We start from the raw sequence: 25,196 nt of genomic DNA on the forward strand, positions 1-25,196 counted from the left end.
AAGATTGGTATCAAAGAGCACCCCCAGGTTCCTAACCGACGACGAAGACTTGACAGAGCAGCCATCAAGTGTTAGAGAGTATTCTAGATTATTACGTGAGGAAGTTTTTTGTCCAATAATTAGAATCTCTGTTTTTTTCAGAATTAAGTAGTAGGAAATTACTAGTCATCCAATTTTTTATATCAGCTATGCATTCCATTAATTTTGTGAATTGGTAAGTTTCATCAGGGCGTGAAGAAATATAGAGCTGAGTATCATCAGAATAACAGTGAAAACTAATTCCATGCTTCCTAATGATATCTCCCAAGGGTAGCATGTACAGAGTGAAAAGCAACGGTCCTAGTACTGAGCCTTGTGGTACGCCATACTGAACTTTTGCTTGATAAGACATTTCTTCATTTACTGCTACAAACTGATAACGGTCAGGGCCCGGTTTCCCGATAACGCTCACTCTTAGCGCGCTAAGAAAGCTTGAAGGATATATCTTACCAAAGTTGTTTATGTTCCTAAGTGTGTTCCCCGAACCATACCTTAGGAAGCTGCTTAAGATATACCTTCTTACGTGCGACGTTACCCGGCGCTGTCCGTGGCGATGGTGCTGAATTGTTTGATATCGATGGCTCGAGAATCAATTATTCTCTCGTGCAGGGGCTGTTTATGTGAGAAAGCGGTGATCTTTATAAATGAAGCACTTCAGAAATAGTTGAAATTGCAATTTATTATGATTATTGGATATTATAAAAAATAATCCAAACTATAATAGCCTATAATAGCCTAGCCTACATATTTTAAAATTGTAACATATATTGCTGCCACAATAACCTTTTCAAAAATGTACGTGCCTTCTTCTCTTTCCCATTTTTGTTCGCTGAGGTGGAGCTGCGATGAAATATTGTTCTTGTAAATACTTTCCAGCATTTCAGTAATAAAAGTTTACATTTTGCGTACGGTGCTCGGCAGTGATCAAAAAGGATTTAAACCGTGAATTTTGAATCTCTTGTAAACTCAGAGATGTGGATTCAGACGGCAATTAAATTACCACACAACCTGTTTGTCAAAAAACAGAAGGTACTGATTTGGCCAGGGATTTTTACGTGGGTTGGGTGAGAAAAACACTGATATTATGGATTCGGACGGCACTAAAATCACCGACTTACCCCTGTAAATGTTTAAAATACCGGACGAGCCCATGAGAAACAATATTAGCGTCCGAATAGGACTTAACTGACAGTAGCCTATGCTTTCACTGGCCTTTAAAAGAGCGTTTTAATTAAATTAATAATATTGTATAATATAAAATCTAACAACAATCAGTGTAATGACAATTTTATTCTTTGCATGAAAACACTTGAATTAGCCTAATTTAATACTGTCTGGGTGTATTAAAACTTCAGAATTATATTCATATAGACCTGCAACAGTGATAAGGTAAAGCTAAGAGTGGTCCAGACCAACCTTACGAAAGTGTAACTTACAGAAGATATACTTAGCGAACGAACGTTTCGGGAATCGTGCCATAAGGTTAAGAGAGAGCTTAAGGAACAGGTTAAGAACTACTTAGAGATAAGAACGCTTTGGGAAACCGGGCCCAGATAAGTATGATTTAAACCACGCTAATGCAATTCCACTAATGGCAACATAATTTTCGAGTCTATTTAAAAGAATGCTGTGGTCAATAGCAGAGATGGGACCAAGTCACACATGTGCAAGTCTCAAGTAAGTCTCAAGTCTTAACCTTCAAGTCTCAAGTAAGTCCCAAGTATTTTTTTCTTGGGCAAGTCAAGTCAAGTCAAGTCACAGGCTATGTCAAGTCAAGTCAAGTCAAGTCCTGTAGTAGGTCAAGTCAAGTCCAAGTCAAGTCACCTTATTATTGTAATTTTACTTGCAGAATCTGATCTAAATAAAGTGAAAAGACCAGATATAAGTAACTGTCAATAAATTACAACAATTTGGATTTGCATTGTAAATACTCATGTTCAGTAAAATACACCATGGAATCAAACAAAATCGTAACTTCATAAAATTATTTATTTTTCACTTCTGCCAACAGTGTTTAAAATGTATCGAAGTTTAATGTTGTATGTAAACTGTGTTTACAATAAGTGTATTGTGATTGTCAAAACATTTTAGTAACTAAACTGAATTGTATTCGGTTTAGTGACAACATGTTACAATGTTTACATAGTACAATTTCTGGTAAGCTATGCTTTTTTATTATTTAAATTCAATTCAATTATTGTGATCTGATTTAATATTGACTCATTTGGATAAATATTAGGTAGGCTACACAAGATAGCCATTCATTTTTCTCAAGAAAAAAAAAACAACTCACCTAATGCTGTAAACATACAGAGAGATATATAATGCGTTTTTTTATTATAATAACAACAACTTTATTTAATGATATATGTAAAAATATAATAAATATGTAATAGTACACTTATTTAGAAAAATACTTTTTTTTCTAGCCAACTAACGTGCTATAGCCATATTATGGTCATCAAATGGCTTTCCTGGGGTAAATGTTATGTGACATAATTGTTCTCCAGCTGTTTTATTGACCCATTTGTTTGATTGATTGGTCGATATTATGTATGAGGAATATACATTTCGGTAAGTTGTAGGCCTACTGTATCTTTCAACATTGTTCATTCGTGTTTATTTCTAGAGATGATCGGTTCACCTGCCGCTAGGGATCTGTCGCGTCACATTTACAAGCGCCAAAACGGTATTTATTGTTTGAATTTCGTAATAAAAGTGACAGAATCTGAGAGCTGAGATTTTTTTATATCATATGTAACCTGCTCTTGCGTCGCGATTTTTCTGTGCGTGAGAAAATGAATGTGTGGCGACGTGAGAGCATGTGAAAAGTGTCGCGTGTGTCTCACGGTGAATGCGTGAGTTGGCAGCTCTGTCTGGCTATCCGCGATGTTAATGTTGCATGTCTTGCAAAGCGCTGTTCATCTTTTGCCATCTTGTGAATAATTCTTGAAGCCGAAAGCGATGACCCTCGGAGTCAGTACCCCTCCGGCTGACATGTTGACGTGATATCTGATCTAAGTGGGCGTGGTGTGCAAGGTACGAGAGGGCGCGCGCGACTGATGATGGTGTCGTGATCCAGTCATGACAACGCTATTCTCAGCCTGCGCTCCAGCTGGGTAATCAACTTTATTTTTTAAAATAATTTATATATTTTATATTCAAACTGAAAACATGATGTGATTAACACTCAAGTCATTCAAGTCATCGTGTCTCAAGTCAAGTCAAGTCCCGAGTCTTTAACTTCCAAGTCCGAGTCAAGTCTCAAGTATTTTATTTTTTGTCAAGTCAAGTCACAAGTCATAAAAATAGCGACTCGAGTCGACTCGAGTCCAAGTCACCAAGTCACAAGTCCCCATGTCTGGTCAATAGTATCAAATGCAGCACTAAGATCGAGTAACACTAATAGCGAGATACAACCACGATCAGATGATAAATCATTTGTAACTCTAATGAGAGCAGACTCAGTACTATGGTACGGTTTAAATCCTGCCTGAAAATCCTCGCAGATATCATTTCTTTCTAAAACGAAAACATAGTTGTGATGATACTGCCTTTTCTAGTATCTTTGACAGAAAAGGTAGATTCAAGATTGGCCTGTAATTGACTAATTCTGTAGGATCAACTTTAATCATAGCCAGCTTAGAAGTTTTTGGTACGTATCCTAATGACAAAGATGAATTAATGATATTAAGAAGAGGTTATATGACCTCTGGAACTTGGAAGCATCTCTTTCAGTAGCTTAGTCGGTATAGGGTCTAACATATATGTTGTCGATTTAGATGATTTAACGAGTTTAGCGAATTCTTCCTCTTCTATAGCAATGAATGAATCGGATTTTTCCTTAGGGAGACTACAATGCACTGCCTGATGCGATACTGTAGTAGACGGTTGCATAGTTATAATTTTCTCCCTGATATTATCAATCTTATAAGTGAAGAAGTTCATAAAGTCATTACTGCTGTGCTGCTTGGAAACTTCTGGGCTTGAAGATTTGTTTTTTTGTTAGTTTTATTTGTTTCAAATAAATACCTAGGGTTTTGTTTATTTTCTTCTAATAGAGGAAAAATAAGCAGATCTAGCAGCTTTTAAGGCCTCTCTGTATGCAATTGTGCTCTCTTTCCATGAAATGCAAAATAACTATAGTTTTGTTTTCTTCCAGTTGCGCTTCATTTTTCTGGCTGCTCTCTTAAGGGCCCGAGTGTGCTCGTTGTACCACGGCATTGGACTATTTTCTTTAATCTTCTTTAAGTGCAACGGAGGAACTGTGTCTAAAGTGCTAGAAAAGAGAGAGTTAAAAGTTTCTGTCGCAATATCAAGTTCTTCTAAGCTATCTGGGATGCTGAGATGATGAAACTGACCAGGAAGATTATTAATAAAGCAATCTTTAGTGGCCTAACATATTTGTAACACGGAGTCAGCTTTGCAGCCTTGGCTAAATGAAGTATGCACGAGACTAGATAATGATCTGAGATGTCATCGCTCTGCTGCAGAATTTCAACGGCATCAACATTGATTCCGTGTGATAATATTAGATCTAGAGTATGATTATGACAATGAGTATGTCCTGACATGTGTTGTCTAACTCCAATAGAGTTAAATGTCTTTAAATGCCAATCCCAATGCATCTTTTTCGTCATCTACATGTATATTAAAATCACCAACAATTAGGCCTTTATCTGCAGCCAGTACTAACTCTGATAGAAAGCCAGCAAATTCTTTGATAAAGTCTGTATGGTGCCCTGGTGGCCTGTATACAGTAGCCAGCACAAATCTCAAACATGATTTATCATTTACACTATATATTGCTACATTAAGCACCAACACTTCAAAAGAATTATATTTTAAACTAGACTTCTTAGTAATTCTGAAAATATTACTATAAATTACAGCAACACCTCCCCCTTTCAGACGAGGTTCATTTTTATAACAGTAATCTTGCGGGGTGGACTCATTTAAGCTTGTGTGTGAGGTAAAAGTGCGCAAGCAGACCATCTACGGGACAAGCCGGATTCCACCATATCTTTATGTACACAATAATAATCTTTTACATTGTAATCCTTTTAATTTTATTATTTGGCATGTTTGTGTGCTGCTGTGCGTCCCTGTGTGTTTAATAAGCAGAATGTACGTGCATTGTGGACCCGCCTATAGGCGCACATTACTAACACGCTCTATAAATAACCAAAAAAATGCAGTCTATTTCTGTTGCCTCAAAATAGCAACGCGCCAACAATGCGCCAGAACACACCTCGTTTTAAGACCAGTACGCCCATGGGCGCACAAATGGGCACAAATGCATTTGCTATTTAAACAACATGGCGCAAGATGTGAAAATGATAACTGCATTGGACTGAAACTAGCAAAAAACACTTGCGTTTCGCTTTGCGCTGCATTGCGCCGGGTGTAAGATAGGGACCTTAGTGTCTTAAGGACTTTTCCACAAGTGCATGTGCAACAATTGTTTATGTTTATATATTAATAATATGGCATGTCAAAATAGATACACATTAATCAATGTAAATGCAGACTAACAGATTTATAGCAAAAATATTTGGTAACACTTTAGATTAGGGAACACTATTCACTTTTAACTAGTTGCTTATTATCATGCATATTACTAGCATATTGGCTGTTTATTAATACTTATAAAGCACATATTAATGCCTTGTTCTGCATGACCATTTTCTTGATCCCTTAACCCTACCCCATACCTAAACATAACCACTACAACAACTACCTCACTAACTATCAAGTGTATTGTCCCTATGACACTGAGTACACGTTCTTGTAGTGTCATCCGTTAATCAGCATTTTTATGACATCATCAGAGAGGGCATCTTTTTCTCTTCATTTTGATGTACCAACACTAAAAAAGAACTGCCTGAAGTGAAAAATAAAATTATATATATATATATATATATATTCCCAAACACACATCACAGCATAATAACGAGTTCTAGGGACTTCCTAGGAACACTTGAATAAAGCATATATTTAACCAGTAGACAATTTTCAAATCCCTTTTGAACGTCTCATCAACCGTTTTTTCTCAGAGGCAAAACTGGACAGTGAGAAATGTCAGAGCTGTAAAATGATCTCGCTTAATACTCTTCAAAGTACCCATTTGAAAGAACCGTTTAGTAACGACTTTTTCTGGGGGAAAAAATGTGAAATTGTTTCTGAAAAACAAGGAGCTAATGTATTCTGAGCACAGTGTCTTCTGTTCACACATCTGCTAGAATGGGTTTATTTTAGTCAGGTGAAGACTGCTGCCTGTGATGACTGTATGCCTCAGGGGCCTCTGGGAACTTAAGTCCCCAGAAGTGCCATAAGTTCATCTAGTTTACACAGAAGGTCTTAAGGTTGTGAACCACACACAAGTCCACCCACAGAGTTGATGTGGCCTTGGGTTTCCCTCCAAATAATTGCTACATTATGACAGAAAAATGCTATGTATGATGTATAATTTACTTTCCCATTAGTCACACTTACTATATAGTGAATTTCTCATTGCTGCTGGTCTCTTAAAGAGGACATCGGATGAACTTTTCACTTTTTTAAAACTTTTTTTGCATTTAGTTTGGTTTCTGGTGTGTCAGCCAGCTCAGAAAAGCTGAAAATAAAATATGCTGCCAGTTTGTTATGGGCTGTCTGAGTCTGAAACTGTGTCATCCAGCAAGCTGTTACAATTTGCATCCGGTTTTTACGTAGATAGTAGAGCAGCTCTGATGGACTCTGAGACCCTCTGGATAGACCCACCCTGAGCGAGTTGTGTCTCTTGTAAGCAACTCAGGTGTTTTGTTGTTGGATGTAAGAGTAACAGTCTTCGTGTACTCCCGACATCAGAGCCGTTGAAGACGCAGTGGATTAGTTTTATTTTTGAAGGTAATACAATATAAAGTTTACCAGTTTATTAAGCACCCCGTGAAAAGGCATAATGTCTTTATATGTTTTTACTGTTAGTTGTAATAAGTGTTTTTGAGTAATTCACTGTTTATGTTGATGCTAATGAAAGGGAGAGAGGGAGTGAAAACATTTGCTTCATCTTTTTTGTGATGTACAATAAAGTTCATAAAACTCATCAGTAAAGTTTTGGCCATCATTCGGACGGGGTCCACTACTCCAGGCTTGTACTAATAGTGAATAAAAGCAAGACAACACAATTTATAACCGTAATTAAACTAAACTATACCTTTTCTATCTCCATGCAGCTTATATTCTTTGGCTCTGTTGGCATCATTGTCCGACTCCGGTTTGAACATATAAGGCTGAACAATACTACTGAGAGTTTCTGACATTTTCAGTGTGTGAGATTGTCCTGTTTTGTTGTTGCATGAGCTTTTGCTTCTTGACAGGGGCTGGGAACAGCAGCTCATTTGCATTTAAAGGGATACACACAAAAATAGGCAATTTCAACATGCTATACAAATTATCTGTGGGGTATTTTGAGCTAAAACTTCTGGGGACATTAGAAAATTATTTTACATCTTGTAAAAAGTGACATAATAGGGCCCCTTTAAAAAAAAAAAAAAAAAAAAAAAACATTTGGAAAGCAGCTGGCATTTTTTGCATCAGTGGCAGACTGTATAAAGTTCTGGTGGTAAATCCAAAGGGACAAATACTTCAACAGCACTTTGCTGAGCTGAGCTACAGTGGTAAACAGCTGTTGCTACACTGGAAAACATTTAAATCAGTGGTGTTTATGTACACATGGGCATCAAACAATCCAAACATAGACATGATTGCTTGTTCTGACAGAGGAACTGTTCACTGATGACATCGACCTGCCTTCAGATCGCTGAATTTCCACACAATCAGGATGTTTTTATTTTTTTCATTGGTATTTTGGTGTGTTTAGTAATTCTGAATGGATCTAAACGGAGTGTTCTCTGTGGTCTTGGTTGGTATGGCAGGTTGACTTGTGCTTATTTGTTTATCTGTAGTAAGTGCAGAGCAGAGTGAGTACATTTGAGTTGTAAAAAATGTCTGCAGTGACATTTTTACGAAGTATGTTTGCAAAAAAGAAGGTTCTGTCTTAAATTAATTTAGGACTCAAACTCTGCTTAGGACCAAAAAGCAGTTGTTAAGGTTGCAAATTTACAACATCACTTTTAACAATTCAGAAAAAATGCCTGCAAATGTTTTTTTTCTCTCAAAACCACATTTACATAGTTAATGGGTCCTATTGTTTGTCCTCACAATGCTATTGGATAGAAGAAGTGTTTATAGGTCCGGTCATCTGGCTATGAACTCACTCTACCTGCAAACTTCCCGCTGAGCTCATCTCCTTTTTTTGCATGACTGGATTTGTCAGGATTAAAGTAAGTAAAATTGCTTAAATATTTTTTTGGGTGTTTATTACAATGTCTAGAACATGTACATATTTAGTTATTTTGGAAAACTTTCATCAAATTTGATTTAGAGCTTGTTATGTCTATGTTGTAATTCTACAACGTTGGGTCAGAGTGGTAGTCAAAATAGCCTGTGCACCTTACACATTAGGACACTGCACTTTTCAAATGATCACAAATAAAAAAAAAAAATGTAGTCGAAATGTAGTGATTCATTGTAACTAAGCTCTAAATGTGTTTTTCTGTTAATTGTTTTACTTAGTTTAGCTTAGACCATTATTAAACACATGAATAAATTGTATGGGATATTTGAAACTTCAGCATCTATAGCAGTATTTGAAACTCCCTGTATCTTTGTAGTTTTTTGTTTGTTTTTTAACTTCTAAATGATCCTGAGCCATTTTTTCTCAGTGTTGCCCAAGCAGCAGTTAGTAGCATTAGGAGATAGAAAAACAGATTCTGAATGTTCTGGAATTCTTGGGATGCCTGTTGCATTGTCCAGGGACAGGTGCGAATGGTCTTGAATGTGAACCTGTAAGTGCTCTGGGGGGATGCATGTGTTCCTTTAGTATGATAAGTAGAGAGCATAATAGGCTGCAATAGACAGTATTGTTTGAATGTAGTGAAATGTTGATTATCACTTCATTGAAATTATAATACTCATGGGCATGCTAATGGAAATACTTAGATGTCTACCACCCTGTCTATTCTTTCAGTTTATCTACTACAATGTAAGACCCATATGTATTATTCACATATTTAACTTCATTATTTTTTACTTTTTCCATTTCAGAATGCCACCAGCGCAGAAAGGTCTTTTATGATGGATACACAAATACACTGTGTAGCAAGTGCATTGTTCGCCTGTGCTTAACAGATGAAAAGAACTGTTTTAGGGACTATCACTGCAAGTGAACACAGACTGCCTTCAAACCACATTTTTTTTTGGTTTTTTTTACGAAAAGTTTTGTAAATATTTTTTTCCAATATTTTTTATTAATAAATTCTTATTCATAAAACTATGATTGTTGTGTGGTTATTACTCATGATATATACTGTTATGGGGCCAAGTAAGCAATCAACCCTGCAAATGAATGCTTAAATGTTCTGTATATCTGTTCAGACAAAGTGAGTACAAACACAGAAGTTCTGCTCCCAACAATGCCCAACGTTGCAAATTTACAACATTTTCCTAAAAACTTAGTAAAACGTAAAAAATCTGAAAACTCTTTCATTTCTACATCAGAGGCCTCCTAAAACAATATCTGGGAGGTCAAAAAAAAATTTGCTCATTTTTTTCTATATTTGGGTCTTACAGGGTTAAAACCAAGCAAGCAGTTTTTTTTTAGTTTTTTTTTTTAGGTGTATTCTCAAGTTTCTCAATACGAAATCTAATCTAGGATCATATTTCCTGCTGTCAAACCATTATTATCCGACAGTAACCCGAGGGAAATGGTTCCAGGTCCAGCACTTCTTCTCTGGGGTACTTTATGGATTCAGGCCGCAGTCATTGAAGCCGAGGCACTAATAAAACCAAAGTCCCTGACTCTGCATGAAGAAATGATGAATGCAGTAAGTCTGCATGGGGACTCCACAGTAAGTATGTATAGGGAGTTGTCAGCAGAAATTTAGATGACTGCTCTTTAAGTAAACTGCTTTTTAAGGGCTCCAGGTTGGTGTTTAACTTGAGGTGATGGTCCAAAGCCAAAAGGTCTACTGGTGCTACATAATTGGTCATGACCGCAGTTATACATAATCATGCATACTGATCATTTCCTTACTGAACATCATGAAGACTCAATAGAACGGCTTTTAAACACAGTGTGTTTCTCAGGAACCAAAGCTAAACTATTCATAATAGGCAAACTTAGGATGTTAAATGTGTTAATTATTCAAAAAATACTATATATACTAGAAATATACTTTATAAAAACAGGAAATGCAAGAAACAAAGCAACATGTTTTTGGTTTTTCAAAACAATATACTGACTTAATTAGAGTACTAAATACTAAATTATTGTCAGCCCCAATAATTTTTTTAATTATCTTAATTTGGATGTTTTCCTAATATACATTTCCTAAGAATTTAAGATAATTGATTGATTAGCCATACTGATTAAAATATTACTGATCAATTCATGACGTTCAGCTTTTTGAGAGTCTAACAACAATCAGCAACATTAACATTAATAATAAAAGTAATGCCAAATTAGTGTTACTAACCATGTTGACTTCTGAAATGGAGTCAATACTGGCAATATTTATACTCATTCCCACGATGACCGGAGGACCTACAGAAAAGACAAAGAGAGAGAAAAAAGTTCAGTTAATCACAACATCATTGTACCACAACATCATCAGAGGTTTATCTATGATGCCTATTTGAGGAACACAAACAAAAATTGAAATGTAAAAACTGGAGACTTTTTCACAGACATACACTTCTATATCTAACAAATCTTCCATCAAATCTCTGGGTACATTTGAACCTGGCGAACTTTATCAAATCCACTGATTATTTAATGATATATTCATTGTATAAAACCGGACACTTGTAAACACAAATAATCTTTCCAGACAGACCTAATCCTGTGCCTTTACTACAGGAAGTTCTGTAAAGCTCACCAATCAAAGTAAAGCTTGGTAGATAAAAAATAAAAAAAAGCCCCCAAAAAACTTTGCAATATGCATCAGACGGTCAGTGAACAGACTGTGGGTGTACTGTCTGAGACTGAGACATTTATGAGAAAAACAACGTTGTAAACATTAGCGAATTTGCAAGTGAGAACACCTTGTGTTACATAAGCACCAAAAACTGGATAAAGCCTATACCAAATAGCTACAAAGAGGAAATACATGAAACTAGCTCATGAAATTCATTATTTAGCCAAAGCATTTCCCCCCAAATAAAATCACTATTTTAAGTGCCTTCCTTTACTAAATTCATATAGAAGTTGTGAATTGTTCATTATTAATTATGCTCAGTAATCTGAGGTTTTACGTTTTAAAGTTCTACTAAAAGTAGTATGGCATTTGCCTTGATGGTGAGGAGTTAGTCAGATTACTTCACTTGTTTGCTGCTTTGGAAATCATTTACAATCAGTACAAAATTTTGATTAAAATTAACTTTAGGTTTCATTTCTAGTCAACAAAAACACTTGTCAGGTACTAAAACTGAGAGAAAAAAGAAGCTATAAGTGGATGGAAACCATAAATCATTAAAAAAATCAATTAAATCACTTTTATGATATAATGTCTTTATGCAGACTCAAGTGTGCATAATAATACTTCTCTTTTAATCAATCAACTCAAAATGTTAATGTGTAACCATCTGCAAGTAAATATGGAAAAGCATTCCAACTTAAATGTAATAATATAGTATTTTAAAATATATATTTTCTATAGCAGAGGAAGTTTGTTTCAGCCACTGTACTGTGCTAGCTAAGATTTTCAGAGACAAACATTTACACCATGACACTCTAAACTGGCTGCTGTTGCAGTGCATGTCAATATTTCTTTAGTTCCATAAAACATACAGAAATGTGGTTATGAGCAGAACATACCAGGTGACATTTAGTATTCTTAGCCATGAGGGCCAAGAAAACTCCTGAATGAGAGCTGGTTAACGTTATCCAAAAGTCAAAAAAAAAAAAAAGTGTCAACATCAGCGGAAAAGAAGAATCATTTCAGAGAAAGAGCAAGTTATACAAAGTCAAAAAAGTATATATTTGGACCAATAAATCATGCACAATAAAACCAAGAAGACCCCAACACAATACAAAACAATTTGACATCCACTTTAGTTTTCCTAGACACACAGTTCTTGAGAGAAACGAAATGTCTGATTCATAAGGAAATCAGTTAATTCAGTTCACAAAAATTGTCTATTTACCTCAATTCATTATGACTTCAATTTTGTTCTGCTATCGTACATTTTTTCTGTCCCTTAAACTGTCCCTTTACGATTATTTTACACGGTACCTTCGGAGATTTCCTTTGTTTGGCATCCATCTTCTGTGCTGTCTTAAAATATCTCTAAGATGCCATCCAGACCCACTAAAAAAAAACATCATTCTTTTGACTGCAGTTTTGAAATATTTACTAACTGAGCACTTGACTGAGAGTGCAGTCTTCCATCTCTCTGTGTATCATCTCCATCTTCTTTGTGCAGTGGTACTTTTTTCACCCCCATCTTTTCACTGCTGACATGTTTGCATGTCATTCCGCCTCACTCCTTAAATGCCTGCAGTTCCGTTAATCTCTCACCCCACCTCATAAAAACCAAAGAGCGAGAGAAATGCCGCTCGTGGAGAAAAGGGAAAAATAGAGCCATTTTCCTGTGCGCTTTGTGAAGGCAACCAGCAAGAATTTTCCCAGGAGATGTCAAAGTACATTCATTGGCTAGTTGTAAAACAGCGAAGCCTGAAATCACCCGCACGCTCCTGCCGTTACATATTTTTAACCCGGGATTCCATGAAACTAAGGAACATTGGAGAAAGGTGCCCCGGATACGCTCTCCCTCAGCTTCAATGCCACAGCTCAAAATAAAACCACTTCTACCAGAAAGACTCGGGAGATAGAATGACGTAACAAAGCATTAATTTATTGACAGTCCAGCAAGCAATTATTTATAAAGTTCTTTGGCGTAGTGTCCATAGTGCATAATCCGAGCAGTAGTGGATCTGCATTTCCTGCCTGAAGACGAAGGCAGGGGCGCAGCCAACCCCCCGGGAGGTATGGACAGGACCATCCTGGTGGTGGTGGGGAGGGTGAAGGTAATTGTGTCAGCGTCTGCGAACTCAAACAAATGTAAGTACCGATCTTTTATACAACAAGTATTAGGACATGATTGGATAGATGTGAAGGTAATAAGTGACGTAGTAATTGAGTCTTCCTGGCAGAACTTATCCTAAAGCTTTCATTTACCTGTGTCCGAGACTCTTGGAGTGAAAGTGTGTTTCGGCCTGCTCTCCTACTACTCTGATCATTAGGAAGTGCTGTGAATGTTAGCCATCTTCCTTATGAACACTTGTGCTCCCACAGCTTAAAAGAAAGTTCCGGTGTGGTATCTAATTCTGACTCCCCGTGAGATTCCGACTCCCCTGCATTTTCCTATGAGAGTAGGATTAGGTTTAGGTGTGGGTGGTGGGCTTTAGAGATAGGGACCACTCAGGGGGCAGCCTCCCCACCGAATGAACCAATCAGAAGCAGAGAAGTCAAAATTTGGAAGTACTCGAAGGAGGCCGGTAGTACTTCTGAACTTTAATCTGTAGCATACTGCAAGCCCTCACTTTTCCTTACTTCTCACATGTCGCCAGTACTCTGACTGCCCTGCTCCTGGAATGCGATTTCAATCGAGGTGGATACTGGTAATACTGGTTTTACAGCTAAAAGTGAATGTTTCATGATGAATTTTGCACCATCAACACTTGTTTTCCTGTTTATTACTGTGAAATTGCTTTATTGTATAAAGTGCTATATAAATAAATGTGACTTGACATGACATTTAGAAGGTTAGTAGGCAATATTTATATAGAAGCCTGTTCCTGCTTAAGAGTAAAAAAAAAAATTTAAAAAAAATAATAGTAAATGTAATATCTAAAAACTGGGACTTTATTTTTCATATCTGCGTCTTTGTATCTCATAATTGCAACTTCATATCTCACGATGTGACTATATTTATTTTAATCTCTTAAATATCTCTCAGTTAACTTTTTACTATAAGGTGGAAGCAGGCATTGATTTTATTACATTAGTCTTAACACATACTACCCCTGGTTTCACACAGAAGGCTTAAGCCTAGACTAATGCATGTTTGAGCTGTATTAACTGAAAGCAACTTGCACTGACCTTTCTTAAAATATGTCAGTGCCACTGTCACCAGTAATGTTTTTTCCTAGGCACATTTATAAAAGCTACTTAAATGCCCTAATTGAACTAAGGCTTAATCTTGCCTTAATTTAAGCATTGTCTGTGAAACCAGGTCCTAATGTTTAAGTTTTGTGGTTACACTTTTGTAACATTGTGTATTATGGTTTATCCTGGTGCAGTGTCTTGTCCCTGACAAGTGTATTAGTGTAAGCTCAATTTTTGCTTGTTTTTACAAACTGACAAACGAGTTAAAATTATTGTCAGCTGTAATCCACAGCATGTCACAATATGTGCACATATAGCTTAAATTGTATTGAACCTTGCACAATCCTGTAAGATTTGAGTGACACCTGGGTTGAACTTTAAAATGATCTCACTGAAAGACACATGCACATTGTGAGACTTTTGTAGAAAGCCAGCAAGCAACTAGCCAGTGTCCTGATGCGGTTTTAGAAACTTATAATAAATAATTTTGTTTTCATGTTTACATTGTTGATAAGTCCCACGGCACTAGTGTTGCACGGTGTACCGATACTTCAAAAGTATCGCGATACTCGGAAATTAAAAACGTCACGATACCTAAATTTATCAGTATCGATACTTAAAAAAAAAAAAAAAAAAAAAAAAAAAAAAAAAACGCCTCCCTATGGACGTCTGTGTTTTTTTCCTGACGCACGCAGCAAAGAACCTGCCGCTGTCAGTGTCATGTGACAAAACACTACAGCGAGATGGCTGCATGTGCGAGAACAATTGGTCCACGACTCGTAGAAAAAGATGACGCGGGGAGTGACATATGCGTTGCCTACCTTGCTCTGTTGCACGGTGCACCGATACTTCAAAAGTAAATCTGAAATTAAAAACGTCACGATTCCTTAATTTATTAGTATCGATACTTCTAAGAATGACCGCGTTCCAGATGGCCGGCGACACACTGGCTGCGTGTCGTGTCCGTTTTTATTTCGGCTCCCATGTTAACTGCCTGCGTGACACACGCGTCTGGGTGCAGCTCGAGAGACGCGCGGAAAACGCGTGCATTCTAGAAATAGAACCGACGCCTATTTTTCACGCGACACGCAAGCGTGTTGGAAGCGTTTCCAGGCAAAATAGAATAGGAAAAGATGTTTCTATGTCATTTTGACACGAATACATATTAATAAATGACATTTTGATGTTTGAAAGTTTTGACATAAATACAATATAAATGTAATTTAAAAAAATATTAGCGATTTTCAAATATTGCACCTCTTAATACAGAACGAATTATTCTGTAGCCTATTTTGCCGTCAACACTGCCGACGTTGTCTTTGCTGCTATATATTTATGTTTAACATGAAGTATAGGCCTTCCACAACTCTCTCCCCACATGTCAAATAGATCACCAATGAGGCTTATCATATGTTACCAATATTAAACATTGTTTAATATAATCACTGTTCATATTTTTATTCAAAGTTCAGAATCAAGATAAAGCTCTTATGTTTCTTATGATAAATGAGATAATGCTGCTAAATTTATAAAAAAATTTACCTTGAATGTCATTGCTCTAATTTATTTTTTATATTTTGATATTTCATATTTTGTTCAAATGTTTAATATATCTGCTGTTCATATGTTCATTTATTAGTGTGTTATATGATTAGAATGTTGTCCCGGTTTTAAAATAAAGCACAGCAATGATATTTGAGAGTGTTTCTCCCTTTTCAGGAAAAGTATCGAAAAAGTATCGAAATCGCAATACTTGACTTGGTATCGGTATCGAAACAATAATTTTGGTATCGTGACAACACTACACGGCACTACAAAAAAGGTAGACTAAGCAAAGTCAGAAATATTACAAACAGTTCATGCAATGCAAAAATGTGTTTTAAAGCTGAAGTATGCCATTTGTCTTCATGTTAAAATACTTTTTGTCCTGTTTGAATCTGTTTGTCCTAACAATAGAGACAAGAAAAGTTCATGAAATGTATTTGAATCCAATCCTTGATTTTGAAAGTGAAGCAGAAATTACACTTCAGCTTTAAAGATAGACTCTGCATTGGTAGCATACTGTTTGATAAAACATTTACATTGGAAGTGAGAATGTGGAGCAGAAATGTGAATCTTGTTTTATAATTTTATAAAAAAACACAATAATTCTTCCCTCAAAACTTGTGTATTATTTGAGCTGTAAAGTGGTTTAAACCATAATTACCATCATTTAGTTGTGTTTAGAACCTCGGATTCAGTAGGAACAGTGCGGGTTTCGTCCCGGTCGTGGAACACTGGACCAGCTCTATACCCTCTCCAGGGTGCTGGAGGGTTCACGGGAGTTTGCCCAACCAATCCACATGTGCTTTGTGGATTTGGAGAAGGCATTTGACTGTGTCCCTCGCGGCATCCTGTGGAGGGTGCTCTGGGAGTATGGGGTCCGGGGACCTCTGCTAAGGGCTGTCCGGTCCCTGTTCGACCAGAGCAGTAGCTTGGTTCGCATTGCCAGCAGCAAGTCAGACTTGTTCCCGGTGCATGTTGGACTCCAGCAGGGATGCCCTTTGTCACCGGTTCCGTTCATCATTTTTATGGACAGAATTTATAGGCACAGCCAGGGGCCGGAGAGTGTCCAGTTTGGGGACCACACAATTTGTCTCTGCTTTTTGCGGATGATGTTGTCGTGTTGTCCTCATCAGACCAGGACCTCCAGCGTGCACTGGGATGGTTTGCAGCTGAGTGTGATGTGGCTGGGATGAGAATCAGCACCTCCAAGTCCGAGGCCATGGTTCTCAGTCGGCAAAGGGTGGTTTGCCCACTTCAGGTTGGTGGAGAGTTCCTGCCTCAAGTGGAGGAGTTCAAGTATCTGGGGATCTTGTTCATGAGTGAGGGAAGGATGGAACGGGAGACAGACGGATCGGTGCAGCTTCTGCAGTAATGTGGACGATGTACCGGTCTGTTGTGGTGAAGAAGGAGCTGCGCTGCAACGTGAAGCTCTCGATTTACCGGTCGATCTACGTTCCTACTCTCACCTATGGTCATGAGCTGTGGGTCATGACCGAAAGGACAAGATCCCGGATACAGGCGGCCGAAATGAGCTTTCTCCACAGGGTGGCTGGGCGATCACTTAGAGATAGGGTGAGGAGCTCAGTCATTCGGGAGGAGCACAGAGTAGAGCCGCTGCTCCTCCACATTGAGAGGAGCCAGCTGAGGTGGTTCGGGCATCTGTTCTGGATGCCTCCTGGACGCCTTCCCGGGGAGGTGTTCCGGGCACGTCCCACCGGCAAGAGAACCCGAGGAAGACCTAGGACATTCTGGAGGGATCATGTCTCCCGACTGGCCTGGGAAAGCCTTGGTATTCCCCCGGAAGAGCTGGAGGAAGTGTCTAGGGAGAGGGAAGTCTGGGCGTCTCTGCTAAGACTCTGCTTATGGCCCCGGATAAGCAGAAGAAGATGGATGGATGGATGGATGGATGGATGGATGGATAGTTGTGTTAAAGTTGTGTTAAATTCTGTTTTAGTTGTGAAAACAAAGTAAAAAAATTGGATGGTAGTTTTGACAGGAAATATTATTAAGCCTTTTTTCACACTAAAATCATGTTTATATGCATACTGTTTAAGTCAGGTTGTTATAATACTAAAACAGTGAGTATTTTAATAGCCCCTTTCACTTTTGCTGTAAGTGCCCAGATTTTAGTTATTTTACTCTTTCCACGCCAATGACGGACGGGGAACCTTTTGAAAAAACGAGAATTGATTTCATCTTAATCTGTTTTTGAAATTGCTGTTATTATTATACTATGTAAAATATCAATAAAAAGGAAGAAGAAACAAGCGATAGCATATGTAAGCAGATGCATATGTAAATCAACATTAAACAGCATATAAATCAAAACTGCCTAATGTTACTGAATGAAATGGCACCCAGGATGAGGTATAGCACTGTGAGTCTTTGAGGGTGTTGATGGACTCGATCTACTCCATCTATGTTTTGATCATCGTTTTGAATAAGATCCAGATGTAGTCTTTGACAAAAACACTCAGCTTTTTGATCAAAATATTACTTTTTATTAATGAAACTTACCCACATTCAAGTGTTGATAAAAAAAAAAAAGAATGCATTAAGCTAGAATAAAGCAGAGGCTCTGTTTTTTCTTTTGATATATTGTATGTTCAGATATTCATACAGCAAAATATCCTGGGGGCCATGAAAATTTTGTGAAAATGATCAAAAATGCTGGCGGTGGCTGGCAACTTTTTTTAAATTATGCCACATATTCTTTCGGTTTTGTACAAACTTGTACTCATCCGATTTGACAATAAAAAGAAACAAGGCCACTCATAAGGATTTTTTTTTTCTACTGCATATTCTGACACTTGCGTCTTGCACAAAGCAAAGGATGCTGCTTTTCTAAAGAAACACACAAAGCACAAAATGGCAGATCATTTCAATTAGTAGCTGTCAATTGTTCAATATGGCTCTTTGTGCCATTGCTCCTTTAAAATACCCTGTCATTTAGAATTAATTTGTGCTTTTCATTGAATTCATCCCCCTTCCTAAAACCCACCACCAACCACTTCAAGAATTTAGTGTTTCCACCCATTTTTTCCTCTCTGACTGCACTAGCAGATGGCACAATCATCTGTGTACATATTTAAATGACAAATGTAAGGCAGGTGGCATCTCTCGAGACGCTTACTCCATTCAGAGGACCACTTTGCTCCTCCAATGACTTTGTTTTGCAAAACTGTGGGCAGATCACAAGGAGCCTGGGCCCGACACAGAAAAAACAAAACAACAAAAAAAAAACGGTAGAAACAGCAAAAATAGCAGTTCTGACGGAACACAAGTGCCAAGGATACTGCGTCCCGGGATGAATTCTCGTGGGCCACCGCTTTTTCCCTAAGCAGGTTTTCACTGACACAGCAATGTATCTCTCCTGCAGGTAATGATGACGGTAATGCCTTGTGTTTGTGTTGAACCTCTTTCCTTAGGAGAGAGCTGAAAGTGCTTACTAGTGGGGGGTGAAGGAAACTCATAGCAGTCGATCCGGATGATGTATAGCTGCAAGTCTTCGGCATAACAGTGGATTGCCAAGGATTTATTGTCCCAATTAGCTTAGAAGTTGATGAGCTTTCACAGCATAACAGAGCATAATATAACTACATCTCAGTTTGAGCTAAACAAATACATACACACAGGTCAGGAGTCCTGTACCGAAGGTGTGATTATGTGAGGTGCCCTAGAGCTCCCTCTACTGACACTACAGGTTCCTGCAGGGCTATTTCATCTTCTGCATTTGCTGTGATGCATTCTGTTTTATTCTAAAGACAAGACATCGGTGCATTGTAGTAGAATATATGTTATCTATTGATCATTTCCTGTATAATTTTTGGGTGTTCTGGGCAAATATCAATTAAATGCTATATTGATGAAGCTAAAAGCATTTGTATAAGTACATGATTGCTTAATCCATGGTGGAAAAAAACAATTGCATATAAATTAGAGTAAGGACAGGCCCACATGCCTTTCATCAACACAGTCACGCACAGCACCATACATGGAGAAACAGAGTGGCGAAGAAAATACCACTCTTCCTCCTGATTCAAAATTCTAATCATCAACTCATTGCTTAGCAACAGAGGGGTTCCATAGCAACAAGGCAGCATTGTCACTCTAACATCGCAAAGAGAGACACGGTGCTTTTCATACATTGTATTCAATATGCTTCATTTTTCCCTCTCATGAATGGCCAAACGTTGGCATCGTGTCCCTTTCTCAGATGAGGAACATATACGGCAACTCTGTTAAATCATTTGAGATGGATGGAACACTGAGGAGTGGATAAACATATTAATAGATGTTTAAGCCACATGTTTAAAACATGAAGCGTTCGCATGTGCCAGAATGAAAGGAGAATATTTATATGTTGCTCTAGCTGACATTTGTAGTTATTAACACAGCGTTGACATTTAAAAAAGTCTCTGGATGTGGTGAGTCAGAACTAACAACTTATTTATTAATAAGCTGAAATAGTCATTTGGAAACAACACCTACACTAAAAAAAGAACACTAACACTAAATAGAGGACTCTCTAAGGGTATGAGATTTATATTAATGAAATTAATAATCAAAAGATAATCACAATTGAATAATGCGATCGATTTAGATGGCAAGACCAATTTCCATATTTATATGTAAATAATAGGCCTACCATTTTTGATCAGTTTAGAAAAATAAATAGATTAATGTATCTACCGTAGTTATCCAATACCTGACACTTTCCATTGATTTTTGGATTTTCTTTCCATAATCTTACCAACATTTTAAAGAACTGTGTGCATTTTTTGTTAGAATTATGAGAATTATGTTAGAAATAACATCAAATTAACCTAACATTAAAAGCAGCTAGTTTTAAACACATCAAATATCAAGCAATACCGTAACTTGTTTAAAGTATGAAAAAAAATAAAAATAATAATAATGTCATATATTTGTTCCACATTTTCTGCTGAACCCTGACAGCTTAATTATTTTTCTTATTTGAATTTAATTTAATGAATATTGGTAGAACCAAGTCACACAAATTAGAGTTTTAAACTATGGACCAATATTTTAGTAACCTTGTTAAAAATGGATGGACAATAAAACAGCTCAAATCATTTCAGGCCCAATTTTGTACCTTATTCATAGAAAGTGTCATCTGCATCGATAGAAGGGTTTAAAATTGCAGTTATTAATGTATGCATCATGCAAAGATTCTTACTGTTATTTAATCATTGCTGTGACACTGTTTGTCAAGCTGTTTAAGAGAATAATCAAAATGGTTAAAATTATTTTCTTTAATTAATAGTACTTCAACATTAACACACATTTGGTGTGGGTAATTTGTGTGTCCGTGGCTAATAAAAGAGCCTTGTGACACTGACAGTCTTTGACGAATTAAAGCGCTCTTCAAACTCAGAGGCCAGAACAAAGAGATGAATGTGTACAGTTCTGCAAGTTTTAGGAAACTCAGCAAGCAGCCATATGGCACATTTGCAGAAATACACATCAGCAAGAAGAAACACCTAGCTGAACTGCGTCAGCCTACAGTACATCTTCAGGGTTTATTTCTGGGTTTTATATATATATATATATATATATATATATATATATATATATATATATATATATATATATATATATATATATATATATATATATATAAACCCCCCAAAAACCCTTCACCAACTAAAGCACAATGCAGTTCATGATAACTGCTTACATTTATTATTCTATGACTTTGAGCCAATGTTGCTGTGTAGGGACACATACAGTACGGTAAATACAAAAATACGGTAAAAATAGTCGCAGTGCCAGAGTGTTACACTTTTTGTGAAAATATGAATATCTGCATATCAATCTGGGATCAGAGATAGTGTCAGTATTCAGTAACGTGGCCGTTTCCAACACCGATTAGGATAACACTTTGTAGGATTCAGTGAAGCCAGGATAAAAATTGAAAAATAATTCCAAACCTATAAGCATTAAGGAGCAACATTTGCCTCCTTAAATTGATTTCCAAGGGCATTTTTAAGGCCAGCTTTCAAACCTTGCATCCCCTTTCTTAAAAATTCTTAAATCCTTATTCGTTTTCAATTAGAATTATAAGACACTATATGGCTGTTACCAATCAAATCAGTCTCAATAAAATCCATCTTTGCACTGCAGAGGTGACACAGAAGTTGCAAGTGCAGTGGCATTTAGATGTATTTACACAGGCTGTTTTATGCAGCTCAGAGATGCCATGAATGCATTTACAGTGCAGCGTAAATACTTTATATATGAAACTAAAACCACCAGTAGGTGGCGGCAAGTCACTATCTTAATGAGTGAGTTATTGGTTGATTCATTCCACCAACTGTTTAAAATGGCTGATTGATTAAGGAATGAAGAAAGTGGCTGTCTTTATAAATAGCTCAGAATCATTGATATGATCAGATTCGTTCAAAACAACTGAATCATGTTGGTGAATGGCTCGAAGCGAACTCAGATGCTTCTGACTGGTGGGCGAGTTGCGACATACGGGAAGAGTGCAGACCACCTTGTCAATTGATGTACGCTACTGTTGCGGTATTGTCTGAACGGACTAGTACGTGCTGATCCTTGAGCAATGCACGGAAGCGGTGCAGAGCCAAACTTACCGCCAGCAACTCGAGGCAATTGACATGCCAAAGGCGCTGAGGTCCTATCCAGGAGCCTGCGGCAGCATGTCCATTGCACATGGCACCCCAGCCCATGGTGGAGGCATCTGTTGACACAACAACATGACTGGAAACTCGTTCTAAGGGCATACCGGCCCATAGAAAGCTGATGTTCGTCCACGGGGCGAAGGTCTGACAGCAGGCTGGAGTAACTGGTACTCGGAGCGTGCCCGGTTGCCATGCTCACCTCAGGACTTGATCGCGAGGTCAGTGCTGAAGCGGTCTCATATGAAGCAATCCGAGTGGCGCGGCTGCGGATGCCATATGCCCCAGGAGCCTCTGAAATAACTTCAGTGGAACCGCACTCTTGCCCTCGAACTGTCTCAGGGAAGTCAGCAGTGACTGCGCGCACTCGCTTGTAAGCTGCGCGCACATGGCAACCCAGTCGATTTCCATACCGAGAAGAGAGATGGGGGGAAGGAGGGCCGGGGGAAGGAGTGGTCCTGCTACCATCTCGTGAAAAGAACTGATTGCCATCTCTGAGCAGCCCGTCTCAGGAGCACCGTCTGGGGCGCCTTCCTGCGGCCACCTCCATGGCGCTGCGCGGGTGGAGGCTGCTGCTGTGGCCAGGCGAGAGGACGCCCTTGGCGGCGAGTATTGACTGAACGAAAGGGAACTTTGCAACTACATGTCAACTTATTTTACTTACCCGAACCTATAGTCTACAAACAATCTACTACTTTATTTACTGGTATTTGACATGTAGTTGCAAAGTTACTTATAGTTAAAGTGTATAAAGGGGACCATCGAAATAAAGTGTAACCTATTATTTATTTATTAATCATATACCATTGGATAATGTATAAAATGGTGATGATCTTAAAAGGAGGACAAATGAGTATCCAGCTCAAGGCTGAGCTGGTAGGCACACATTATTTCAAAACTGGACTTTCCAACCTAAAACCGGATGGATGGCCACCCTAGTGTACATTTAGTGTCATCGGTGTGTCAGTTGTTCTAAATGCACCCGGAAGGTCAATGGTTCCCAAAGGCTCTGTAGAGGTATAATAATGAAATGGGTTTTTAAACATGCTTCCTGGCCACTGAGCCAGACGCATCCATCTCAGGCCCTGCGGTAAATGACATGTCTTTCACTGTGTATTTATCTGAAACGATCACAGGGCCGTATCCTGTCCTTGACTGATCCCTTCTGATTCCCAAGGACTAGTCTTCCCCATCCATCACCGGGGGTGCGAACAGGGTCCCATGGGGATGAGTGTTATTGTGATGCGCCTTCACCTGCAGCGAGTCTCGTCAAACATGCAGTTTGTTGGTGAACAATGAAGTGTGCTTTCTGTGGTTACGTGCCTGCTAATAGGTCTCCTTATTCTCCTTTCAAGCATAACTGCCTAACACACACACACATAGCATGTTCATCTAGTAAAAAGAGGACTGCAGCATGAGATAAAGCAAAAGGAACAGCCTCCTCAAGCATTTTCTCTTCGACCGGCTCTTTCCCCCATAAATCAGAAGACATTCTCTGCTCATCGGGATAGAGATCATTCGTGCTCTGCTCGTCCATTTATCGCCCAGCTCTGACAATGCCGCACTTTTGTGCTGAATGCGCGCTACTTTCGCATCCAGCGTTGATGCTCTTTCAGCCCACACACGCCTAAAAAGCTCCTTTTCTTTAAAGCGTCGGGACATGGGAGAGAAACCGTGTGGCTGCTTGCAGGAGTCAAGTTAATTAATAGGGAAACTAGCTGAAGCATTGTAGGTGTATTCATTATTAATTAAGAGACTTTATGCCAGCTGGGAAAGATGTCAGCAATTAGGGGAGATTTTGCGGTGAGCAGTTGTCCTTGGATATGGGAGTGTGTCCCCTGTGAGGCACAGTGTGGTCGCAGAACACTTTGAGTCATGCGGGTTTATCAAACTCATAGCTTAACTGTTGGGGGGTCGTTGCATTTTATTAATTGTATCTCTTTTCCCAGGATGAGCTGACTTTCTCATGTAATATACCCGGACCACATGGGCATAATGTGGACTCAAATACTACTACTACTACTACTAATACTACTACTAATAATAATGATAATAATAATAATAATCATCATCATCATAATTATAGGGTTATTCTTACAAAAAAGCCATATTTCTCCCCCAAATTAAAAATAAATACATAAAATAAATATATAAATTAAAATGAAAAATTTCTGTCATTCACTCTATAAATTGTTTATCATTTACTTTCTACAAGACAACAGCTTACAACTAGTGACTGTGTTTATCAGGTGATTGGCCACTGCAGTTGTACTGATCCTACCAGAGGCAGTTGTTCAGAACAATACCAAATGACATTTAGCACAGAATTTTAAAATAATTAATCGCAGACATTAATGGCCGGTTACCAACCACCAATTTTCACACAAAAATGTTCTAACTGAGCCCCTAGAGTGTGCTTTTTTAAGGTGAACCTAATTTTAAAATGTATCACCTCATTATTTCCATGGCAACACAAAAAAAGCTGGTCATGTGCCAAACCACAGGCACAATAGCACTGAACGTTCTAATCATACCAGTGTGCTTGTAGGCACCAAAGGGTTAAGACTTCCACCCAGTCTTCTTTCGAAGACTTTCCATCTAAAACTGCAGCCTCTCTTGCCATCTGACTCTAGTCTGACCTCATGAAGGCAAGTGTCTGCAAGATGGCAGTGTGTTAGCAGTTAGTGCAAACTATTTAGAGAATGCACTGGTGTCCATGACAACCTAAACCATAGGT

General features: G+C 38.1%; 1 protein-coding gene across 1 annotated transcript in view; it reads right to left on the bottom strand.

Moving 5' to 3' along the window:
• gabrb4 (gamma-aminobutyric acid type A receptor subunit beta4) overlaps positions 1–25,196 on the bottom strand; it is a 104,823-nt gene that overhangs the window by 60,884 nt on the left and 18,743 nt on the right. The window contains exon 3 of the mRNA XM_084136679.1: positions 10,617–10,684. Within this exon, the coding sequence (XP_083992805.1) occupies positions 10,617–10,684 (68 nt within the window). The remainder of the gene's footprint in view (positions 1–10,616; positions 10,685–25,196) is intronic.

The sequence above is a fragment of the Abramis brama genome, assembly GCF_963993115.1.
Source record: "Abramis brama genome assembly, chromosome: 15".
Lineage (NCBI taxonomy): Eukaryota > Metazoa > Chordata > Actinopteri > Cypriniformes > Leuciscidae > Abramis > Abramis brama.